Source organism: Lolium rigidum, chromosome 7 (assembly GCF_022539505.1).
Source record: "Lolium rigidum isolate FL_2022 chromosome 7, APGP_CSIRO_Lrig_0.1, whole genome shotgun sequence".
NCBI lineage: Eukaryota > Viridiplantae > Streptophyta > Magnoliopsida > Poales > Poaceae > Lolium > Lolium rigidum.
The window spans coordinates 193,000,064-193,023,090 of record NC_061514.1 but is presented as its reverse complement, the minus strand read 5'-3'; the positions used below and the strand labels follow the sequence as shown (position 1 = coordinate 193,023,090).

The 23,027-nt window shown below is 46.9% G+C and overlaps 1 protein-coding gene across 1 annotated transcript; it reads left to right on the top strand.

Moving 5' to 3' along the window:
* The first annotated feature begins 9,101 nt into the window (after window positions 1-9,101).
* On the top strand, window positions 9,102-11,879 carry LOC124676181 (putative phosphatidylglycerol/phosphatidylinositol transfer protein DDB_G0282179). The gene is made up of 4 exons (XM_047212255.1): window positions 9,102-9,259; window positions 9,356-9,457; window positions 11,275-11,432; window positions 11,593-11,879. The coding sequence occupies exons 1-4, from the start codon at window positions 9,160-9,162 to the stop codon at window positions 11,698-11,700; spliced, it is 468 nt and encodes a 155-aa protein (XP_047068211.1). The 5' UTR covers window positions 9,102-9,159; the 3' UTR covers window positions 11,701-11,879.
* Window positions 11,880-23,027: the final 11,148 nt, after the last annotated feature.

Sequence of the window (23,027 nt, the reverse complement as noted above, 5' to 3'; positions counted from 1 at the left end):
TTTCTTGTAGTGGTAGAACTTGCTCCTACTTATGAAATTGCTGCTGCTTCTTTAGTACACATGTTGGAAACTAAATTTGTTAATCTCAATCCTATAATTCAACATATGTTTCTTACACTCTGTGATATAGAGGAAGGAGAAAAGAAAGATTTTGTCTTAGAAACCCTTCTTAAAGAATTTGGTGGTGTATCAAGAGAGGCTAGAAAAGTCTTTATTAAATATAAGATGCTTGGCTCTTATACCAACGTTGCTAGTACCCTTGAAAAAATGGAAAAAGATAGATTAAAGTACACTAATAAAGTTAATTGTGAAGGGGAGATTAAGACATCAATACCTTGCAAGCTCCTAGGAATGCATGAAGCTCTAGAAAATAACTATGGTTGGCTTGTTCCCGAAAATTTGTTTGATGAGAATAGCAAGCCTAAGAGTAATGAAAAAGGATCCTCTGAAACTTACATAGATAAGATACAATGCATAGTTGAGAAAACTCCAAACCCCTCGTTGATGCTTCATCTCTCGATAATACTTGATTCACACTTTATGCGCCTAGGCGAAGGCGTTAAAGAAAAGCGCTTATAGGAGACAACCCATTATTTTACTTCTACACTTTGTTTTATATTTGAGTCTTGGAAGTTGTTACTACTGTAGCAACATCTCCTTATCTTTATTTTATTGCATTGTTGTGCCAAGTAAAGTCTTTGATAGTAAAGTCAATACTAGATTTGGATTACTGCGCAGGAACAGATTTCTTGCTGTCACGAAATTGAGCCGCCCAGTCTGTAGAACATTTAGAAAAATCGGCCAATTTACGTGCGTGATCCTCAGATACGTACGCAACTTTCATTAAATTTGGCCATTTTCATCCGAGCAAGTTAAGTGCCCCTGAAAAATTCGTCTTTACTGATCGTTCTGTTTTGACGATTCTGCCTTTTATTTCGCATTGCTCGTTTTGCTATGTTTGATGGATTTCTTTGTTCCATTAACTTTCGGTAGCTTTGTGCAATTTCCGAAGTGTTAAGAATGATTATGTCACCTCTGAATATATGAATTTTCAATTATGCACTAACCCTCTAATGAGTTTGTTTTGAGTTTGGTGTGGAGGAAGTTTTCAAGGGTCAAGAGAGGAGGATGATACAATATGATCAAGAAGAGTGAAAAGTCTAAGCTTGGGGATGTCCCCGTGGTTCATCCCTGCATATTTTAAGAAGACTCAAGCATCTAAGCTTGGGGATGCCCAAGGCATCCCTTCTTCATCGACAACTTATCGAGGTCACCTCTAGTGAAACTATATTTTTATTCCGTCACATCTTATGCGCTTTACTTGGAGCGTCTGTTTGTTTTTATTTTTGTTTTTGTTTGAATAAAATCGGATCCTATCATTCTTTGTTTGGGAGAGAGACACGCTCCGCTGTTTCGTATGAACACATATGTTCTTAGCTTTATTCTTAATTTTCATGGCGAAGGTTGAAAGCTGCTTCGTTCATTGTTATATGGTTGGAAACGTAAAATGCTGCATGTGGTAAATGGTATAATGTCTTGAATAATTTGATACTTGGCAATTGTTGTGCTCATATAGATCATGTTTAAGTTCTTGCATCATGTACCTTGTACCCATTAATGAAGAACTACATAGAGCTTGTTAAAATTTGGTTTGCATGATCGGTTTCTCTAGAGTCTAGATATTTTCTGGTTAAGGTGTTTGAACAACAAGGAGACGATGTAAAGTCTTATAATGCTTGCAATATGTTCATATGTGAGCTTTGCTGTACCGTTTTATACTTGAGTTTGCTTCAAACAACCTTGCTAGCCTAAGCCTTGTATTTAGAGGAATTCTTCTCGTGCATCCAAATCCTTGAGCCAAAAACTATGCCATTTGTGTCCACTATACCTACCTACTACATGGTATTTCTCTGCCATTTCAAAGTACATTACTTGAGTGCTACCTTTAAAAATTCTATCCTTTGTCTTTGCAATATATAGCTCATGGGAAAAATAGCCTTAAGAACTATTGTGGTGAAGAATATGTACTTATGTATCTTATTTCTTAATAAGTTGCTTGTTGAGCGGTAACCATGTTTCTGGGGACGCCATCAACTTTTACCTTTGTTGAATATCATGTGAGTTGCTATGCATGTTCGTCTTGTCTGAAGTAAGGGCGATTTTCATGATCAAATGGTTTGAGTATGCATATTGTTAGAGAAGAACATTGGGCCGCTAACTAAAGCCATGATTCATGGTGGAAGTTTCAGTTTGGACAATTAATCCTCAATCTCTTATGAGAATATTATCCGTTGTTCAATGCTTATGCATTAAAGAGGAGTCCATTATCACGTTGTCTATGTTGTCCCGGTATGGATGTCTAAGTTGAGAATAATCAAAAACAAGAAATCCAATGCGAGCTTTCTCCTTAGACCTCTCGTACGAGCGGCATAGAGGTACCCCTTTGTGACACTTGGTTGAAACATATGCTATGCAATGATAATCCATGTTAATCCAAGCTAATTAGGACAAGGTGCGAGCACTATTGGTAATCTATGCATGAGGCTTGCAACTTATAGGATGTCTTATACATAACACATATGATTTATTACTACCGTTGACAAAATTGTTTCTTGTTTTCAAAATGAAAAGCTCTAGCACAAATATAATAATCCATGCTTCCCTCTGCGAAGGGCCTATCTTCTACTTTATTGTTGAGTCAGTTCGCCTATTCTTTCTATCTTAGAAGCAATCACTTGTATCAACTGTGTGCATTGATTCTTACATGTTTACCTATTGCACTTGTTATATTACTTTGTGTTGACAATTATCCATGAGATAAATATGTTGAAGTTGAAAGCAACTGCTGAAACTTATATCTTCCTTTGTGTTGTTTCAAAGCTTTCTACTAAGAATTTATTGCTTTATGAGTAACTCTTATGCAAGTCTTATTGATGCTTGTCTTGAAAGTATTATTCATGAAAAGTCTTTGCTATATGATTCATTTGTTTACTCATTGTCTTCACCATTGCTTCGAATCGCTGCATTCATCTCATATGCTTTACAATAGTATTGATCAAGATTATGATAGCATGTCACTTCAGAAATTATCTATGTTATCGTTTACCTACTCGAGGGCGAGTAGGAACTAAGCTTGGGGATGCTTGATACGTCTCAAACGTATCTATAATTTCTTATGTTCCATGCTACTTTTATGATGATACTCACATGTTTTATACACACTTTATGTCATTATTATGCATTTTCCGGCACTAACCTATTGACGAGATGCCGAAGAGCCGATTCTGTCGTTTTCTGCTGTTTTTGGTTTCAGAAATCCTACAAAAGAAATATTCTCGGAATTGGACGAAATCAACGCCCAGGGTCTTATTTTTCCACGAAGCTTCCAGAAGACCGAAAGGATTAAGAAGTGGGGCGACGAGGCGCCGCCACGCTAGGGCCGCGTGGCCAGGGCTGGGCCGCGCCGCCCTGTTGTGTGGGGCCCTCGTGTCGCCCCTAAACCTGCCCTTCCGCCTACTTAAAGCCTTCGTCGCGAAAACCCCAGTACCGAGAGCCACGATACGGAAAACCTTCCAGAGACGCCGCCGCCGCCAATCCCATCTCGGGGGATTCAGGAGATCGCCTCCGGCACCCTACCGGAGAGGGGAATCATCTCCCGGAGGGCTCTTCATCGCCATGATCGCCTCCGGATCGATGTGTGAGTAGTTCACCCCTGGACTATGGGTCCATAGCAGTAGCTAGATGGTTGTCTTCTCCTCATTGTGCTATCATGTTAGATCTTGTGAGCTGCCTATCATGATCAAGATCATCTATTTGTAATGCTACATGTTGTGTTTGTTGGGATCCGATGAATATTGAATACTATGTCAAGTTGATTATCAATCTATCATATATGTTGTTTATGTTCTTGCATGCTCTCCGTTGCTAGTAGAGGCTCGGCCAAGTTGATACTTTTAATTCCAAGAGGAGTATTTATGCTCGATAGTGGGTTCATGCCTTCATTGAATGCGGGACGATGACGGAAAGTTCTAAGGTTGTGGATGTCTTGTTGCCACTAGGGATAAAACATCAATGCTTTGTCTAAGGATATTTGTGTTGATTGCATTACGCACCATACTTAATGCAATTGTCCGTTGTTTGCAACTTAATACTGGAAGGGGTTAGGATGATAACCCGAAGGTGGACTTTTTAGGCATAGATGCATGCTTGGATAGCGGTCTATGTACTTTGTCGTAATGCTCGATTAAATCTCATAGTACTCATCATGATATATGTATGTGCATTGTTATGCCTTCTTTATTTGTCAATTGCCCAACCGTAATTTGTTCACCCAACATGCCATTTATCTTATGGGAGAGACACCACTAGTGAACTGTGGACCCCGGTCCATTCTTTACATCTGAAATACAATCTGCTGCAAACTCGTTCTTTACTCGTTCTTCGCAAACAAACATCATCTTCCACACTATACGTTTAATCCTTTGTTTACAGCAAGCCGGTGAGATTGACAACCTCACTGTTACGTTGGGGCAAAGTACTTTGATTGTGTTGTGCATGTTCCACGTTGGCGCCGGAATCCCTGGTGTTGCGCCGCACTACACTCCACCACCAACAACCTTCACGTGCTTCCTTGACTCCTACTGGTTCGATAAACCTTGGTTTCTTACTGAGGGAAAACTTGCTGCTGTACGCATCACACCTTTCTCTTGGGGTTCCCAACAGACGTGTGTCAACTACACGCCAGCAGTTGTCAATCTCACCGGTTTGCTGAACACAAAGGATTAGACGTATCGAGTGGAAAGAGATGTTTGCATTAATAAAAGAGAACACAGCTTACAGTAAGTAAACATAGCAGGATTGCAGTGGTTGAATTTATCAGTGTAAAGGAAAGGACCGGGGTCCACAGTTCACTAGAGGTGTCTCTCCATAAAGATAAATAACATGCTGGGTGAACAAGTTACAGCTGGGCAATTGATGAAATATCGACCATACATGACAAGATGATTACTATGAGATTCGTTTGGGCATTACAACATAGTACATATACCGTAATCCAACTGCGTCTATGACTAATAATCCACCTTCCGGTTATCATCTGAACCCCTTCCAGTGTTAAGTTGCAAGCAAAAGATTATCGTATTAAGCAATGTGTGTAAAGTAAACAATAGAATTACCTTGGATAAAACATTGTTGTTTTCTCTCTAGTAGCAAAACAACACATCTACAATCTTAGAGTTATTGTCACTCTTCCAGAAAACTAGAGGCATGAACCTACTATCGAGCATAAATACCCCCTCTTGGAGTCACAAGCATCTACTTTGCCAGAGTATCTACTAGCAACGGAGAGCATGCAAGATCACAAATAACATATGACAAGAATATATAATCGATCTCAACATAGTATACAATATTCATCGGATCCTAGCAAACACAACATGTAGCATTACATAAAGATGATCTTGATCATGTAGGGTAGCTCACAAGATCTAAACATGAGGCACAAATTGGAGAAGACAACCATCTAGTTACTGCTATGGACCCATAGTCCAGGGATGAACTACTCACGCATCACTTCGGAGGCGGGCATGGTGATGTAGATGCCTCCGACGATGATTTCCCCCTCCGACAGGGTGCCGGGAAGAGCTTCAGAACCCTCCGGAGATGGGTTCTGCAATGGCGACCGGGACAGAACTTTTCGTGGATGGAGGCTCGGGTATTCAGAGTTTTCCCGAAGATCGTGATTAAATAGGCGGAGGGGCGATGTCGGTGGCCACCTGGGTGGGCCACACCATGCCTTAGTGTGGGCCCAGGCCTGGCCGCGCCAAGGGGTGGTTTGGCCCCCTGTGGCGTCTCCCCTTCGGATTTCGTCTTCGTTACGATAAAATATTGAAGTCGGCTTTTGTTTCGTCCAATTCCGACAATATTTCCTATACAACTTTTCTGAAATACAAAACAACAGACTAGCACTGTGGCATCTTGTTAATAGGTTAGTGCCGGAAAATATATAGAAGTGCAATGAAGTATGAGCAAAACATATATGAATTGGTGTAAAACAAGCATGGAGCATCAAAAATTATAGATACATTTGAGACATATCATTGAGCTTTCCATTACGATTAGTTCGAGTGAGACTCCTAGTTGGATTGGTGGTTGGTGCTTCGGTGACCTCTTCATGGAAGATTCTGAAGAGGCACCTTCACTGAGCTTGCCATCTCCGGAGTCAACCTATCATCGATTTGGCACGGCAGGGAGTGAGCGCCGGTACACACCATTTCTTTGGCCGACGGCGTGGTAGAGGACTATCCAAACTAAGCTGTCAGGCAACCTAGACAACCGGGTCTCGCAGAATAGCAAGGAGGCCATCAGCTGGGATGCCGGCAGCAAGAAGTAAACAACACTGTCATCTCCATAATTTTTTCAGTCTAGCATACATGTGTACTTCCACATAAACTTCAGATAATTAAGTCAAGTACCTCATGGCCTAATTACTGTAGAACAAAGCACACATGCATACAAATAGAACAACCTGTTCTAAGGATGAATCATGTCCAAACTGCACACATAAATCATGCCAAGTACTTTATAGCAATCGACTCAAATCTAGCTTGTTTATTAATTTGTAGTGGACAACCTGACATCACCACATGTTTGTGGCATGCAAATTTATTGAGTGAAGACAACAACAGTCTATTGTCCTAGGACATTTGCAGGACCATAGATTCACATTTGACTATGCGCTGCGGTTCCGGTTTAATATGACTGTTTTTCGCCTGCCATACATGCGGTAATTTGCAAAAGCTAGGCTAATTAAGAAATGAGAGACCGAGATCTATCGGAATCTTGATGATCAATCGCAAGGCAACACCATATTTACCTTGATTAAAATCAGGTTGTTGCTCCCAATGACTCGGCTAGCCTAGTTTCAAAAAAAAAAAAAATGACTCGGCTAGCCCTAAACCTCCTTTATATATACGAATACATGGTACATGACTTGAATTGTGTTACTTACAAATTTGATCAACTGATTACAAGAAATGGAAAGAGATATCACGTAGGATATCGTACAATAGGAATTTTCGATTGAATAGCTAAATATACACCTAGAATGGTCGATAGCAGATCCTGATTGATTAGGTCTCTCTAACAAAGATGTCTCAACTTTGTCAAAATTACATGCATCTACACGCTAAAACACGTCTAGATACATACATATTGTACAGAGGTAGAACCAAATACTTATTGTAAGATTTTTCTCACACCTCCTTCTCGTAATTGGGTGTTCGAAATACGGCCTGCAGTGTGGAGCGCGGGTTCCAATAATTTTTTAACTTCTATCGTTTCCTTCTTTTGAACTGAGAATTTTTTAGCGCTGCCAAAAAGAGATAGGTATGTCAATTGCTAAATGCGTAGGTTCATTCCCCCGATGAGTTCACAAGTGCAGGTTTGCGCTCTGGACATAGGACATGCAAACAAATAGTCAGCCTTCAAATTGGGAAAGCGGGTTTCACACAATACGCCTTTTATGTTTGCATCTTCACTGAATCTTCCTGGGTTGGCACGTAGAGCAGAAGACTTTCCGATATGCATGTGGTGTGGCTCACAAAACGCAGGGCAATTAGGGGCGGAGCTGGAGGAGAAGGTCATTGAATTCATCTCTACTAGTTATGTTGTGTTCTTCCACAAATGAACCAAGTGATTGACTAAATTACCGAAGGTTTGATGAAATTGTTTGGGTTCACCTGAACCCAACCCTTGTATACCAGAGAGCAATGTGCCATAGGAGAGCGACGAGAAACTCCTATTGCATTAGTTTCGAGGGTTTATGAAACAATAAAATACATTATAACCTTTTAAATAAGAAAAAATGATGCTACTATTACTCCATAAAGTAGCCCAACCACACTTTTCTGTAATGATTACTTGTATTGCGTCTTTTCTATTTTACCATTTGTATCAGTTGTGCGGCTGTATGCATTGTCATGCAGAGGCTGAGTATAATGGATAAACCTATTAAATTATAAAGCATCATTCATAAAAAAATAAAGTAGCCCAATCATTCAACCACCCTAGTTGACCATAGTACTATGACATCGAAAACTCAGCTACTTAGATCTCGATTGATTTGCATCGTACTCATTTTATATATCCGTTAATTCTAACATGCCTTTGACCATGAGTATGAACACCAACTATATACTGGTTAGGCAATGACTATAATAATTTTTCTCGAAACTGATACTAAATCCTCATCACATTTTGTTAACCTAGGCGAAGTTTGTTGACTTGAATTGTAGAAAACCAAGCAAACCCGAATATAGATATGCACAAGGTCGCCATTCTAGTGAGATTAAGTTTAGAATCCCGGTGTGTATTATCAAAACAACATAAACTTCTATCGGAAGATTCATCATCCATTGAGACAATATAAGAGTCACAGTCGATAACTCGGTATCTGCCGCCTTTCGATTCAGCTACACCTTGGCGAATCACATGCTCATGCGCACGATAAACCACAAAAGATCACTACGTTTTTTTCACATTAAAAGATCACCATGTTAATAAAGACAACTTCCATTTTAGGGAGTTCACGTGGTGAAGAGACTGAATCATCGCCCAAGGTTTGCACTAACCACTAGAACGAAGGTCGTGGCCTTCAACCCCCCACAGCCACCCACCATCCAAAAGAAAAAGAGGCTTGCATCACCATGAACCAATACACAAGAATGCCAATTTCGCACGCCAAACTTGAGGACATAATTTACATGCTTAATCAAAAAATAGGGTAACATGGGTGAGTGTGGTTTCAATCAGAATATATCTCTATCTCAAAAAAGTCAGAATACATCTCGACTTTGATTTGTAACGTGAACGAAAGCCATCGGGGTTAGTAGCACTATCGTTAATTACAAGAAGTCCACGATGGCACACTCCTTCTCGGGATTAACCGAGGCCGTCGGTACTCCAGCTCCACGTGTCTGTATCGTGACCCACCGACGGACGAATCTAAAAAAGTCAGAGCCGAACACGCGAGAAGAAGAAGAAGAGAGCTGACACGAACTCTCTTTATCCTCTCTCGACTTCTCTTTAAATCCAGCGCCCGGAAAACCTCTTGCCTCACAAACCAGTCCTCCAGCTCTCCCCAAGTCCAGCCCGACGACCATGGCGACCAAGCAGAGCCTCCTCGCCCTCGTCCTTCTCGCCGCCGCCGTCTGCGCCCTCCTCCCGTCGGCATCCGCCGTCACCAACTTCGAGACCTGCAGTGAGTACCATCCTGCCCCCGGAAACCCTGGCTTTTCGAGCTGCTTCGGCTCCCCGGAGGTGAAAATTTCGCTAACGAACTTTTTGTGGTTTGCAGAGAAGGGCAAGGACTACCCGGTGAAGGTGACCGGGGTTGAGATCGTGCCGGATCCGGTCCAAGCCGGCCAGCCAGCCACCTTCAAGATCTCCGCCTCCACTGGTAAACCTTTCTCTGGGCGTAATTTCTTTATGCGTTTCTTATTTCCTCGCTAGTTGGTTATTTTGTTTTGCCATGAATTTGTGTACTAGTTACGGCGCTGGAAGAAATTAATCACTGGGAGTTAAAAATTTGTACTAGTATTGAACAGATTGGGAGAGTTACGCTTTCTAGTACTACTGACATTTAGGGATACAGGATTTTGCGTGTACTGTCCTAGGCTAACCTTGCTGCTTGCGGTTATTGGCACACAGTAATGAATAAAATTATTTTGCTTGTTTGGTTTTATTTAAGATTGGGATTTATGGCTTTGTTTCCTTGCCTCGTGGTTGCGACGGGTGAAGCAAGCTCTTTGTTTTAGCAAATGATTGCGTGATTTGGGGGTTTATTGTGTAGGATACAACGATTAGTGTGCTATCTAGTGCTTCAGAGAATTTTACTTTGAAAGTCTTTTCAGTTTCCCTTCAGTAAGACCGTCAGCAGTTCAAAACCACGGCTTAGGACGTGATAATCTCTCAAAACCACGGCTGATAAACCAATTTGTTTTGTTCCATGTCTAAGTTTACAAGTTACTGCTCTACCACAGCTGAATTTGTTATTTTTGTTTCTTGAGTTGTGAGTTGAATTTGTGATTGAAACTTTCTGACATGTTAGGTATATGCTGTCTCTGTATACTCATTCAGAATTTTGTTACAACTTCTAGAATATGTTTTCGGTGCACCGGTTTCATGAGAACTATGGGTGCAAAGGATATGTTTTCCTACTCTAGTACATATCCAAGAGGTCGCTTGACACTAATATTTGCCCAAGATGAACGTTTTCTGTTATGAATAGCTCTCTCTAGATACCACATATTGGGAAAGGCATGTCAGTTGCTTCCTTCTACTTGCTTGTGGGAAGCAGTATTGGTTTCTCCGCTGTAAAAAAAAAAACAAGAACGTTGGACAGATAATGCAAACAATATGTACACATTGTATGGCTCAAGATTTTGATCCTTTTTCCTGTTCTTTTTCTGAGTCCTGTAATGTGTTGGCTAGTACACATACACCTTAACCACTGATTGCACGTAAGAAGCAACTTCGTCTTACCTATATACTGCAAAAGGGAACTTCCAGGTTTGGTTATTATGCATCAAGGAACACTGCTACTCCCTCCATCTTATAAACCTGTCTTAGATTTGTCAAAATTTGGATGTATCTTGATATGCTAGATAGTGTCTAGATACATCCAAATTTTGACAAATGTAAGACAACTTTGGTGGGACACTAGTCATTTGATCCTGGCAACTGGCGAGTATTGGCAAATATTTCCGTTTATTTGGGTTATCTTTATGTTCACGGCCCTAGTATTAACATATTGAAGTGGCTAACTGAGTCCAGCATGTGGCCACAACTATCTTCTCCTGATCATCCTTTTATGATGCCAAATCAGAATTCCACCTCATGGCAAACTATACTGCCATGGAAGGAATATTTGGTCTTGAACCATCCAACCATTGGGAACTGTATTCTGTTCTCTGCCAGTCATGCCAACTGTACCTTTGACTTGGTTCCTTAACATGATCTGTTAGTGGTCGGTCGTAGGTCTCCATAGATCTTTAATTTGCTTGTTGGATGAAACCTTAGAAATCAACTGTTACAGATAATCAGTCTTTAGTGTTCCGTTTTGCCCATATGAGCTACGAATGGTTCTCTGCTGTCCAGTTTACATCTTAAGGTCGTAATGCTTATCATGACTAAAATTTGCAACACATGATTTGTCTGTTCTCTTTCTCCATGTTGAACTATAGTTTGTAATTGCCTTTCCATGTCCTTCTGCAGATGAAACCATCACTAACGGGAAGCTGGTTGTTGATGTTAAATATTTTTTCTTAAATGTCTACTCTGAAACGGATGACATCTGTACAAAGACGACCTGTCCGGCAACTGCTGACTTCGAACTTGCTCACTCACAAACCTTACCATCATTCACCCCACCAGTAAGATTCCGTACATTGCACATTTGCTTCTCTTTCTAAATTATGATCTGCATATTCTCCAGTTTTGGGGCTTGTTGCAACCCTTCAGGAAATGACTGTTGTGCATCTAGGCTGCCTTCGATACTCTACTCACACACACGATCATTTTGTTCTGTCACAGGGTTCTTACACCATCACAATGAAGCTGCTGGGGGAGAACGATAAGGAACTGAGCTGCATCTCCTTTGGGTTCGGTATTAGCTTCCTCGCACCGATTGCCTTGAGCTGAACTCGCTTGAGCTGAGCACCAGTTTCCGTGTGGAAATAGATACCTATGGATGTAAACTTTGGAAACCTCTTTACCACCTAGTATATTTTCTCTGTACACTCCGCAACACTTTGTGTTCCACTACGATGTTTTTATCAAGAGTTGGACATCACAATAAATTGAAAATCTGGTGTAATGAAGTATTGACCTCTGCTTGGTTCTGGCAACAGCTGCCACATTGATCTTTTTTTTTTTTGAGAATCCACAGGAGATCTGCGAATCTTTGTATTAAGGTAGAAGAAGTACAGTGCAGAGCACCGGGGAGTAGAAGCCAGGCATGCCCTGCCGTTCCTTTCCAGCCAAATGGATCGGATGATCAACAAGCAGAGCGAGTTGAAATCACGTTTGGCAGTGACCCTTGTGGTCGCACTAGGCCACCAGAAGCGCAGCCGATCGCCCCGTCTCGGCATCAGGCGAAGAAAACCGGTCGCACGCAGCAGATTGAACCATACCGCCACATGGATCTTGGTGGTTTAGGCCTACTTCGCTGTTTAGAAATTCTCTCTTGAATGGTGGGCTGTTGGCATGTCCAGGCGTCCGGCAAAAAACGCTGTTTTGGGCGTACGCGGGTGCTGTGTATTTTTTCTAAAGAAAAAAATTGAGCCACACGCCACCATTTTAGACTTCACTAGTTGAGTGCCCGTGTATTGATATGGCTTCTCCTCTAATTTTGTTTCTCACTACACAACTAAATATGATGCGTAAAAACTTAGTGAGTATAAAATATATATAATCGCACAATGTTTCAGTGCATTATTCATAAACTACAGAATCTCTCTCGGAACATGAAACATGATTTTGCTCCGCTGTATAAATAAAACCTAAACAGCTGAACTCATAAAGTGATGGGCTAACATCCTTACATAGGAGATCAGAGGTAACAAAAAGAACACAAGAATAACCAAACATGCCATTGAACTGTAGCTTGACGATGCAGCGCATCGCCATTGTCGAGACCGAGAAGGTAACTAGGCTTCACCAGAGGCTGTAATCCGGAGAAAGTACCGATAATGGCGCCCCCCATGATGGTTACGTAATTCGCTCAGAAAAATCTTCGCACGCTTCTGGTATTTCGAAACCGCCCACTGTCCCTGAGCGAGGCTACCAAAACGTGATATGGTAGTCCGATTCTCCTTCCTAAATTCCTAAACCCAGCGAGGCAGAGGCTATTAGAGCATCTTCAGTCGCGTCCTCCAAACTGCGCCGGATTTAGCGTTTGGGGGACGTGTTTCGTCGTGCCGTGTTTGGGGGACATCGCTCCCCAACCGCACCCCCAAACGCTGCCCCCAAATATTAAAAATATTTTTTTTTGGTATTTTTATTTCAAATTTCACAAACTAATACATAATTGGGAACGTGGTTTACAGAAAGACACAATTTGGAACATGGTTTTCCACAAACTAATACATAGTTTGAACCATGGTGGACACAAATATAAAATTTTACAAAAAAACTAAACCTAACTAGACTGTGCATCGAAGGTTTCCTGTGTTCACTGCTAAGAAAGAACACTCGAGGGCACACCCAGTCACCCAAACTGGAAAATCCAGCGGGAGATGGTGCCCTTGTTGGTTCTACCGATGAGACGAACATCCAGAAACTTCAGTGGCGAATAAACAACACTCATCATCATGAGTCGTCCTCCTCGTCGGTGATGTCGCCGTGGTAGTCCCGGTGGCAACGCGTCTCGTCGAAGATCTTGACGCTCATGTCCCTGTCGCCGAAGTAGGAGAACAAGAGGATGAAGCCAGCTTCGAGGCTGTGGTGGCGCGCGAACTTCTCCTAGCGATGTTGAGGTACATCTTGCCGCGCGTGTCGTAGGTCACGTCGATGATCCACCGGTAGTAGCCGCACGAAGCCTCCCGCAGATGCATCGTGCGCGGGCGGTCGTCGCCGGCGACGTACTCGGCAAAGGAGTCTGACAGCCTCTGGATGCCGCGTGGGTCGCCCTTGAGGACGAGGACGAACTCGAACAACACGCCCGGCTCCACGTCCATCTCCGACGATGAAGACGACGACGTGGCAGGCCACGGCGAGCGTGCAGCTCTGCCGCGGCCACGACCACGACCACGACCACGACCACGGCCGCGAGCTCGGCCTCCGCCTCTACCAGACATGGCGTCGACTCTTGTTGAGATGGTGGCGGCTAGGGTTGGGGAGAGAGGTGCTAGGGTTTGTGTTTGAGAGGGACGATGAGAGGCGATCCTTTTTATAGGCCGGAGGGAGGCGGGGGAGCGGTGGCGCTCATTAACGTCGGCACGCAGAGCTAGGCGCAACGAGACGCGTCGCTGCGCCTCTGCGGGAACTGCACCGTCGCTGCGCGCCAATAACTTCCGTCGCGAGGTAGGCGACGGTTAGGTTAAAATTTATTGTGCCGCTGACGGGTCGGCCCCGCCACTCCCCGTCTCGCTTTTCGGTGTGTCCGACGTTCCCGCTGCGTCCCCTGTGGGGCGGGGACGGGCTCGGGCCGCCGGACACCGTATCGGAGCGCCGGACAAAATCGGGCTTTCGAGAACGCGGCTAGAACCGTTTTTTGGTCCGGCGAGCCCCAAATTGCTTTGGGGGAGTGAGTGGAGATGCTCTTATGTCCAGTTCCGTTCTGTGTCTGTCCTCCGGATAGAACGGGTGGGACGGTTGTAGGAAGCAAGGCGGGAGGCGCGGGAGCGCCTATATCCCGCTCTTAGCGGGAGCGAGCGATGCTCCGCCTGAAGGTATCTTTTCATGGGCCGCACCGGAAGCGACCAAATAGCAGGTACGCTTTCTCTTTTTTCCCCTTCTTTAATACTTAAAAATATTCAGGTGCAGCGTTTGCCTGACTGTTTCTCATTCTCGGTTGCACACGTCACGAAATTTTATCGGAAAATGAGAAAGAAGGAGGGGCCCCAAGACCATTGTCATACATGCAAGCATTCCGTGACTGTCTGACGGATTGCGGGTTGGAGGATCTTGGTTACATTGGTAACATCTTTACCTGGAAGAGAGGTAATATTCGTGAAAGATTAGACAGGGCAGTGGGAGATGCTAATTGGTCAGCTTTATTCCCATATGCAGGAGTTCATAACTTGACATCTACTGGGTCAGATCATAGGCCCATTTTAGTGGACACTGAGACTTACGCAGCTGTCACAAATACTTCTCGCAGCCGTCGCCGTTTTGAAGGGAAATGGTTGAAGGAGGAGAAGGTGGGGGAGATTGTCGAAACAGCTTGGGCGCATGCACCACCAAATGCACCATTGTTAGGAAAGTTGGCCTCAGTACATTCAGACTTACATGAATGGGATCGATCAGTCCTTAAAGCTCCAAGGAAAAATGTGAAAGAGTTGACTAGGGAACTAGATAAACTGCTAAGTGGGCCGATGAACGAGGAGACGACCCAGCTACAGAAAGAGGTGACAAGGAAAATTGAAGTTGCGCTTGAACAAGAGGAAGTTCAGTACATGCAGCGTAGCCGCGCTGATTGGTTATTGCATGGGGATCAAAATACCACGTTTTTCCATAATTTCGCGAAGGCTAGACGGAAGAGAAATAGTATTCTCAGTTTGAAGAATGAGAATGGAGCAGTACTAGAAGGAAATGAGGACCTCAAACCTTTTATCAAAGATTACTTTGCCTCTTTGTTCAGTTCGGAGGTACATCATACAGATGTAAATCTGTTACAGAGAGTTAGGCCGCGAGTGTCTACAGAGATGAATGAGGCTCTGCTTAAACCCTACACGACTGAGGAAATAAAAGAAGCTATGTTTGATATTGGTGATTATAAGGCACCAGGCACAGATGGATTACATGCGGTGTTTTATAAGAAGTTTTGGGCTGTAGTGGGAGAGGAAGTGACAAAAGAAGTGTTACAAGCTCTCAATACAGGAACTATACCGGAGGGATGGAACGAAACAGCCATTGTACTAATTCCAAAAGTGGAAAGTCCAGAACTGATTACACAATTCAGACCCATTAGTTTGTGTAATGTGGTGTATAAGGTGATATCAAAAGTTCTATCGAAGAGACTTAAAGTCATACTTCCAGAAATTATTTCGAAGACACAAAGTGCGTTTGTGCCAGGACGACTTATCACAGATAATGTCTTGGTAGCTTATGAATGCTTCCATGCCATCAAGAAGAAGCGGCAGGGGAAGAGGGGTATGTGTGCGGTGAAACTTGATATGCATAAGGCATATGACCGTGTTGAGTGGGGGTTCTTGCGAGATATGATGCTGAGATTGGGTTTTAATCTGGAGTGGGTAAATATGATCATGGCCTGTGTCACCTCAGTTAATTATAGAATCTGGTTCAATTCAGAGGAAACCGAGATTTTTACTCCTACGAGAGGGATTAGACAGGGGGACCCCCTGTCTCCGTATCTATTTTTGATTTGTGCTGAAGGTTTGTCAAGTCTTCTGGAGTATGAGGAGCTGAATAGTGGTATTCAAGGGGTCAAAGTGTGTCGCGGGGCACCGTCAGTATCACATCTCTTATTTGCTGACGATTCTTTGATCTTGATGACAGCTGATATGTCCAACGCCACATCTCTCCGTAATGCACTGGATATGTATTGTGCAAGCTCAGGACAATTGGTGAGTGTTGCAAAATCAAGCATCTTTTTTAGTCCTAACACTGATGTGCAAGTTCGTGCAGAAGTGTGTGCGCTGTTCGACAAGATTTTGTGCATGCTAATATAGGCATGCATAATTATTGTTTAGCACAAGTTATGCTACAAATGGCACTAATCAAGGACGCTATGCAAGTGTATATGTGAGGGCTGCCTTCCAATCGATTGTATGTGGATGCATGGGCCGGGTTCACGTCTAAGCATAAAGCAAGCACAGGCACAAGGCGTATACGCGATGTCGTCTGGCGATGACAATCAAGCTGTAAGTATACATCGTTGGATACGGTGAATACATATGGTATACCGATCGAGCGGCCGGCCGGAGAGGTCCACCCAACAGAGAGCAAGTCAATGTACATGCACGTATCTCTACTTGTTGGAGTAGTGCATAGTTTTGCATGTGCACGGTTCAGGGATGGGTCAGCTAATCATGTATTGGCAGGCCCCAATCGATCGGCTTGATATTAGACCCACACGTAGACGTGACAGATTTTAATTGAAGAGTCCGGTGCTGGTTACCTGCACATGGAGCTGGCCTCAATGAGTCCGAGCCGATCCGATTGCTCACCAGCCGTGTCGCGGATAATTTCTAGAAGCAAAGGAGATAAAAGCTTAAACGGACCCAGACGCCGGGAGGAGATAAAACTTGCTGCAGACGAAAGAAACCAATGGAATCGATCGGGCAGTTTGTTCCGGAAGTCGCGGACGCGGACTTATCTGCTCGCCTAGCTGCCGCCTATAAATACAAGTGATCCGCATCGACCAGAAGGAGGACGAGAAAAGAAAAGGCAGAAGAAGGGAGGCACGGGAGAGAACCGGAGATTGCATCAAGCAGGTTCACGTCCAGCCATCATCCCATCCATCCAGCGCTTGGAGCAAGACGTACAGGTTCAAGAGGAGGACGCCGACCATGGAGACGAAGCTGATCTTTGCTAACGGTGAGATTCATCGCTGCTGACGTACCCGACCCCTCTCTTTCTTTCTCTCTACAGCGCATGTCGCCCGTCGTCGATCTTGCGCGGCTGCGGACGGTGACGAAGTACAAGCGTCGGAGCTGCCGGCGCGCAGCCTGCCGCTATCTCCACCACCGTGAACCGGAGCAGGGAGGACGACGCTAAGGTGCCACAGGAGTGTGGACCCTCGAGAGCCCGGATGACGACGCTAAGGTGCCACGGGAGTGCGGCCCCTCGAAGCGAACTTCATGGAGCTCACGTAACTGCAGCGGCCACGGTGTTTAGGCGCTCAGCGTGTTGCTCTGGAGCCAAGGCGACGGCGTCAAGGTGCTCCGGGCACGCAGCCCTTTGCCACCGACTTCATTGGCCCTCGCCGCGGCCACAACGTCCATACCATGACGTACAAGTGCAGCTTGACATGCAGGGCGGACCAGGCTCTCGGCATGCACCTCATCGGCGTACGGCGCGGCGTACAAGTCTAGTTCAGCTCGGGCATGGAGCCCCTTTGGGGATATGAGCAGCTCGGTTGATGGCACCAGCGGACGGCGGCGTACAGGTTGGCGCGTTCAGGCTGTTCACAACGTGCAGGTTCAGTGCAGCTCAGCATGCGGGCACTTCGCCGGGTACAGGTCCAGGGCGACACACTGGAGCAACACTTGATGTACAGGGGCAGTGGCAATGCAGGCCGGCGTCTGCGTGCAGCTTGGCACCCAGCGCAGTGCCGCGTTAGCTCGGTGTCGTCTGACCAGAAGCGAGCACCCACTAGCTCACTAGCTACTTAATTATGGCGAGAAGAAAGGAGCGGCTCGGCGTTTTTTTTGTGTGTGTGTGTCCAGGATTGACGAACAGTTCCAAACGGCGTACAGGTTCACACACTGGAGCAGCCGCAACGTTCAGGCACCCGAGCTGACGATGCCGGGTGTAGCGAGGCGAGCAGCATCAGGCAACATGCAATGGACGTGCATGCATGGGCTTTGTACGATTCGTGGCTTGATGTACCCGGCCATGCGCGCCCCATTCATATGGATGGAGGCTGTGTACATGTGCACACTAGGTGGCTGATCATCCTGGAGCGGTCGCCTTGGCGTGTGCCGTCAGTCCCGCTCCGACACCACTCTACCGTGACCTCGTGAGACGGCGCCCAAGCTGTGCCGACTGCCGTGTACTCGGCGTCGGGCCCGGTCACGGCGCCGACCACACCGGCCATGCCGACAGAGCGTGCGTTGGTTTTACACCGACGCCGGTCTCCTGATAAAATACTCTCGCGAGGCATACCCCTTGCACACCCCGACGATGCCGCTAAGTCGTCAAGAAGTCTCAGCTAAACGGACTGCATCATGCTACTTCAACAACACTCATCATCGCCGCTCAAGACCGACGAGGCGCGACGGCGAGGGCGGGCGAGGCCGCAGCACGAGGCCACGCTTACGGCGGCGCGTGTACCGACGAGGACACGGGCCTGCCGCCGCTGCCCACACACATCTTCACCACCATCATGCATGCAGGACGCGAAGCGAAGACGACGAAGACGATCACACGGCTTAATCGGAGGTGTCTCGCGGCGTAACCCGCGGGAGTAATTAACCGGGAGCCTTCCGAGGCCCTGGGAATCAGGAGACTGCAATCGCCCTAGTCAGGCTGGTCGCGCAAGTAGGCCACGGAGCCGCAACACATGGGAATTGTATTTGTTATCTATATGATTAATGAAATACTGTTCTCGCAATTCTTTTGTTTCTTTGTGTATCATTATACACTGGCACGCCCGCGTCTTTCTTTCATTTACCGATCCCCGGCGCGCATGAGAGAAACTACGCCCTTCCGCCCTACTCGCGGGAGTCGCGTCATACGTTTTTCTCGTGTCAAACAAATTGGCACGCCCGGTGGGACCTGGTTCTCCTCCCATCTTTGCTTCGCTGTGGTCGTCGGAATCGTCTTCGCCCGTCCATCCATCTGCACATCATGCTGCATGACAAGGCAAAGGTATAGAGCTCCGCTGATCGCAGATATCTCATGCGGAGGACTATACAAGTACACGGAGCCGATGACGATCCACTTCGGGACACGCCCTCCTACAGTGTTCTTCGAGGTCGGTGCCAAGGTGTACATGCACCAAGCGCAGGACCCTGCACAATTCCAAGTTGTGGAGTCCAAGAAGGCGCAAAGGCGGGCGGCCGCCAAAGCAAAGAAGGAGCGCCGCGAGCTTATTCTTGAGGCCCGCGCCCTGTTGAAGGAGTCAACAAGGGCCGAAATGCGAGGAGATGTTGAGGCAGACGAACGCCTCCGCATCACGGCCATCAATAGGCGAACAGGTGCGGCGTCACTGCGCGCGACTACCTCGACACCACCTCCAGCGTTGCCTGCACCAACGGCCGGGCGCACTGAGGTCGAGCTCCTCGAGGGCTTGGAAACGGCGTCCTGCGACCTGCGGAGGCTAATGGCGAGTGCACGCTTGTCCGATAGCCCGCACCCGCTTCGAAACTACAAGAGGAAGTACCGTAAGGTACAAAACCTCCAACAACAGATAAGCTCCCGCATCGCTCAATGCGCGGTGCCGGAGGAAGATTGGTCCCTTGATGCAAAGGACCTTGCTGACAAGGTGTTCACCTACGCAAATACCTTGACCCCACCCTACAACTTGTTCCCCGATGAATGGGCAAACGAGCCGTTGAAGGTCAAGGAGATGGTGCGGCGAACCGTCATGAAGGAATTTTGGAAACGGCGCTCACGCAAAGAGCCCATTCTTCCAGGTCCTACGGTCTCCATCAACCTTGAAGACTATAGGCGGGGCACGTGGGCAACGTGCCTCCACACGTCGACGGTGGACGGGAGGTCACTTCCCAATGACAATAGGTTCTCCGTTCTTCGGAGCGAGGCACCTGCGCCACGCAACGAGGACCTGCGGCGAGAATTTCGTCAACTGCAGGACCAAATGGACAACATCCAACGGCGGCTTCGTGATCAAGGGGCGCCACACACATCACCGACGCGAGCTGGGGGCAGGACGACGCGCCAAGTCCCGAGTTACCGGCCTCAACATGAGCGTCGAACCTTGGCGCCTCGACGTCCGCCTTCACCAACTCGACCCATCTATGGGAGGCATCCTAACATGCCCCCGCGATGGAACCGATGGTCACGCCATCAAGACGAGGAGCGGGAATCTCGCCCCACGCAAGTGTGGCGACCAAGGGATCCTCCTCGGGCGCCACTTCCCCCTCGACCTCCTTCCCCTCTTAGGCGGGGAAACCAACTTTAGGCACGCTTACCAAGGGAAGTGGCCACTTCATCTACCCGTGTCGCACCACCAGTTCTTCCCACCCCACAGGTACCTTCGAGGGCCGCCACGGAGAACCAACGCAAGCGGGAGAGACGCCGAAGGAACCGACGAGTTCTGTACAAAGAACTCGAGGACTTGGTGTTGCGGTACACCCAAGTTCGTGTGCGACCCGATGGCGGGGTCGTGCAAGAAAATGACAGGATCGGCTTCCGCATCTCCCCCGAGTTGGAGCGTCACGAGCGGTACAATTACCTACTCAACCGCCTAACACCGAAGCCACGCAAGACACCCCCAGGACCAGCGGAAGCAAAGAGTGCAGAGGTTCCACCCTCGCTTCCTTCAGCAGCTCCTCGACAAGACGATGAACAGGTGAAGGTTACCACGACACCTACGTCTTCGTCGAAGAAGAAGGCGCCAACATCAACAGCTACGCCCATGGAAGGCGTCGAGGGATCTCATTCCCCGTCCTCCTCCAACAACGGAGTGGATCTTGGGGCGGCAACCAATGCCGCCTCGGGACAAGGCACGATGCTCTTCGCGGAACCTTCTCTTGTTTCACTTTCAGGTGTAGAACAAGACAAGGAAGCTATCGCACGACAAAAGGCTGAAGATGAGAAGGTGTCTTCAGAGAAGAACCTCGCTTTGTGCGGCACTATAGCAGTGCGCCCACGGCTAGAGCGAAATGAAGAATGGAAGCCTCCCCAAGTCACCCATGAGTTCGACTATCCCTCAGATGAGGAGATCGTCCCAAACCCAAAGGCGGACTTCAAGATGGCGTTCTTACCGCGTCTTGGCCATGTACGCTCATGGTTCAATAGCGCCGATGCAGGGGCAAAGGCAGGCACATCCACGTCAGAGGAGGGAACAAGATCGACTGCCCCATGTCTGCCCATCATGACCGGGAAGGGCTCACTTTCCGATGGAGACGCGGGGTATCATCCGGATATATCACCGCGTCACTACACCGACATAACCTCGAGACTTCCACAGGATCGAGATGTACCACGGCATACGCTTAGCTGGGTACTATTGGCCCGGTATCATGACGGACTGCCTTCGGGTAGCCATGTCGTGCCACGGCTGCCAAATCCACGGCGACTTCAAGCATCAACCGCCGGTTCCCCTACACCCCATTGTTCCCTCCTGGCCATTCGACGCCTGGGGAATCGACGTCATCGGCCCAATCGATCCACCTTCCTCGAGGGGCCATCGTTTTATCCTTGCGACGAGCAGACTACTTCTCCAAATGGGCGGAAGCTGTCCCGCTACGAGAGGTGAAGAGCGACAACGTCATCAACTTCCTAGAGCAAAATATTATATATCGCTTTGGGATTCCACACCGCATCACATCGGACAACGCCAAGGCCTTCAAGTCCAAGAAGATGTACAGGTTCATGGCGAAGTACAAGATCAAGTGGAACTACTCCACCGGCTACTACCCTCAAGCCAATGGAGCCATTGAAGCCTTCAACAAGACGCTCGGCAAGATACTCAAGAAGACGGTGACAAGACATAGAAGAGACTGGCATGACCGTCTCTTCGAGTCTTTATGGGCGTACCGCGTCACAGTCCGTACCCCAACTCAATCTACTCCCTACTCCCTCGTCTATGGAAGTGAAGCCGTACTTCCATTGGAGGTCCAGCTACCCTCGCTAAGGGTGGCCATCCAAGATGAACTCACCAAGGACGAACAGGTACACCTGCGATTCCAGGAGCTCGATGCCTTCGAGGAGGAGCGTCTTTATGCCCTGCAGAACTTGGAGCTTTATTGCCAGAACATGGTGAGAGCCTACGACAAGCTCGTCAAGCATCGCGTGTTCCGGAAAGGTGAACTGGTCCTTGTGCTAAGGCGCCCTATCGTCGTCACACACAAGACGAAGGGCAAGTTCGAGCCAAAGTGGGAAGGACCCTACGCCATAGAGCAAGTCTACGACGGGGGTGCATACCAGCTGGTCGATTCTCAAGGATCCCGGCCTATGCCTCCAATCAACGGAAGGTTCCTTAAAAAGTATTTTTGTTGAAATTTGCCGCTTCCGTTGCCTTTTTTTTTCTCTTTTCTTTGGCGTTTCTTGTAATGGGGAACTTTTCAGTCGGCTCGGATCCATGGTGCATTCAAATATGCATAGCGTGGATATTCATTTCCCCATTTTTCAAAAAAAAAGGGCTTTCCCTCAACATACCCCATGCTGGTGATTGAAGATTGGGCTGCCTTAGGACTCGTCGGAGGGCGGCACAAAGTGTTGCAAACAAAGCAACCAACACACCCGCAAATCACGACACGTAACAAGTGTATGCTTCCGGAGGCAGTGGAGAAGATTACTTGGGCACTTCATCGTACCGAGGCTCCGCGCCCCTATGCTTCCTGGCGGGCCACTCGCTCACAGAGGCTCACGCCCCAGGGAAGCCCCTAGGAAAAAGATCATTGAACGGCCGCCCAACCCAACGCAAGTTGGACTGG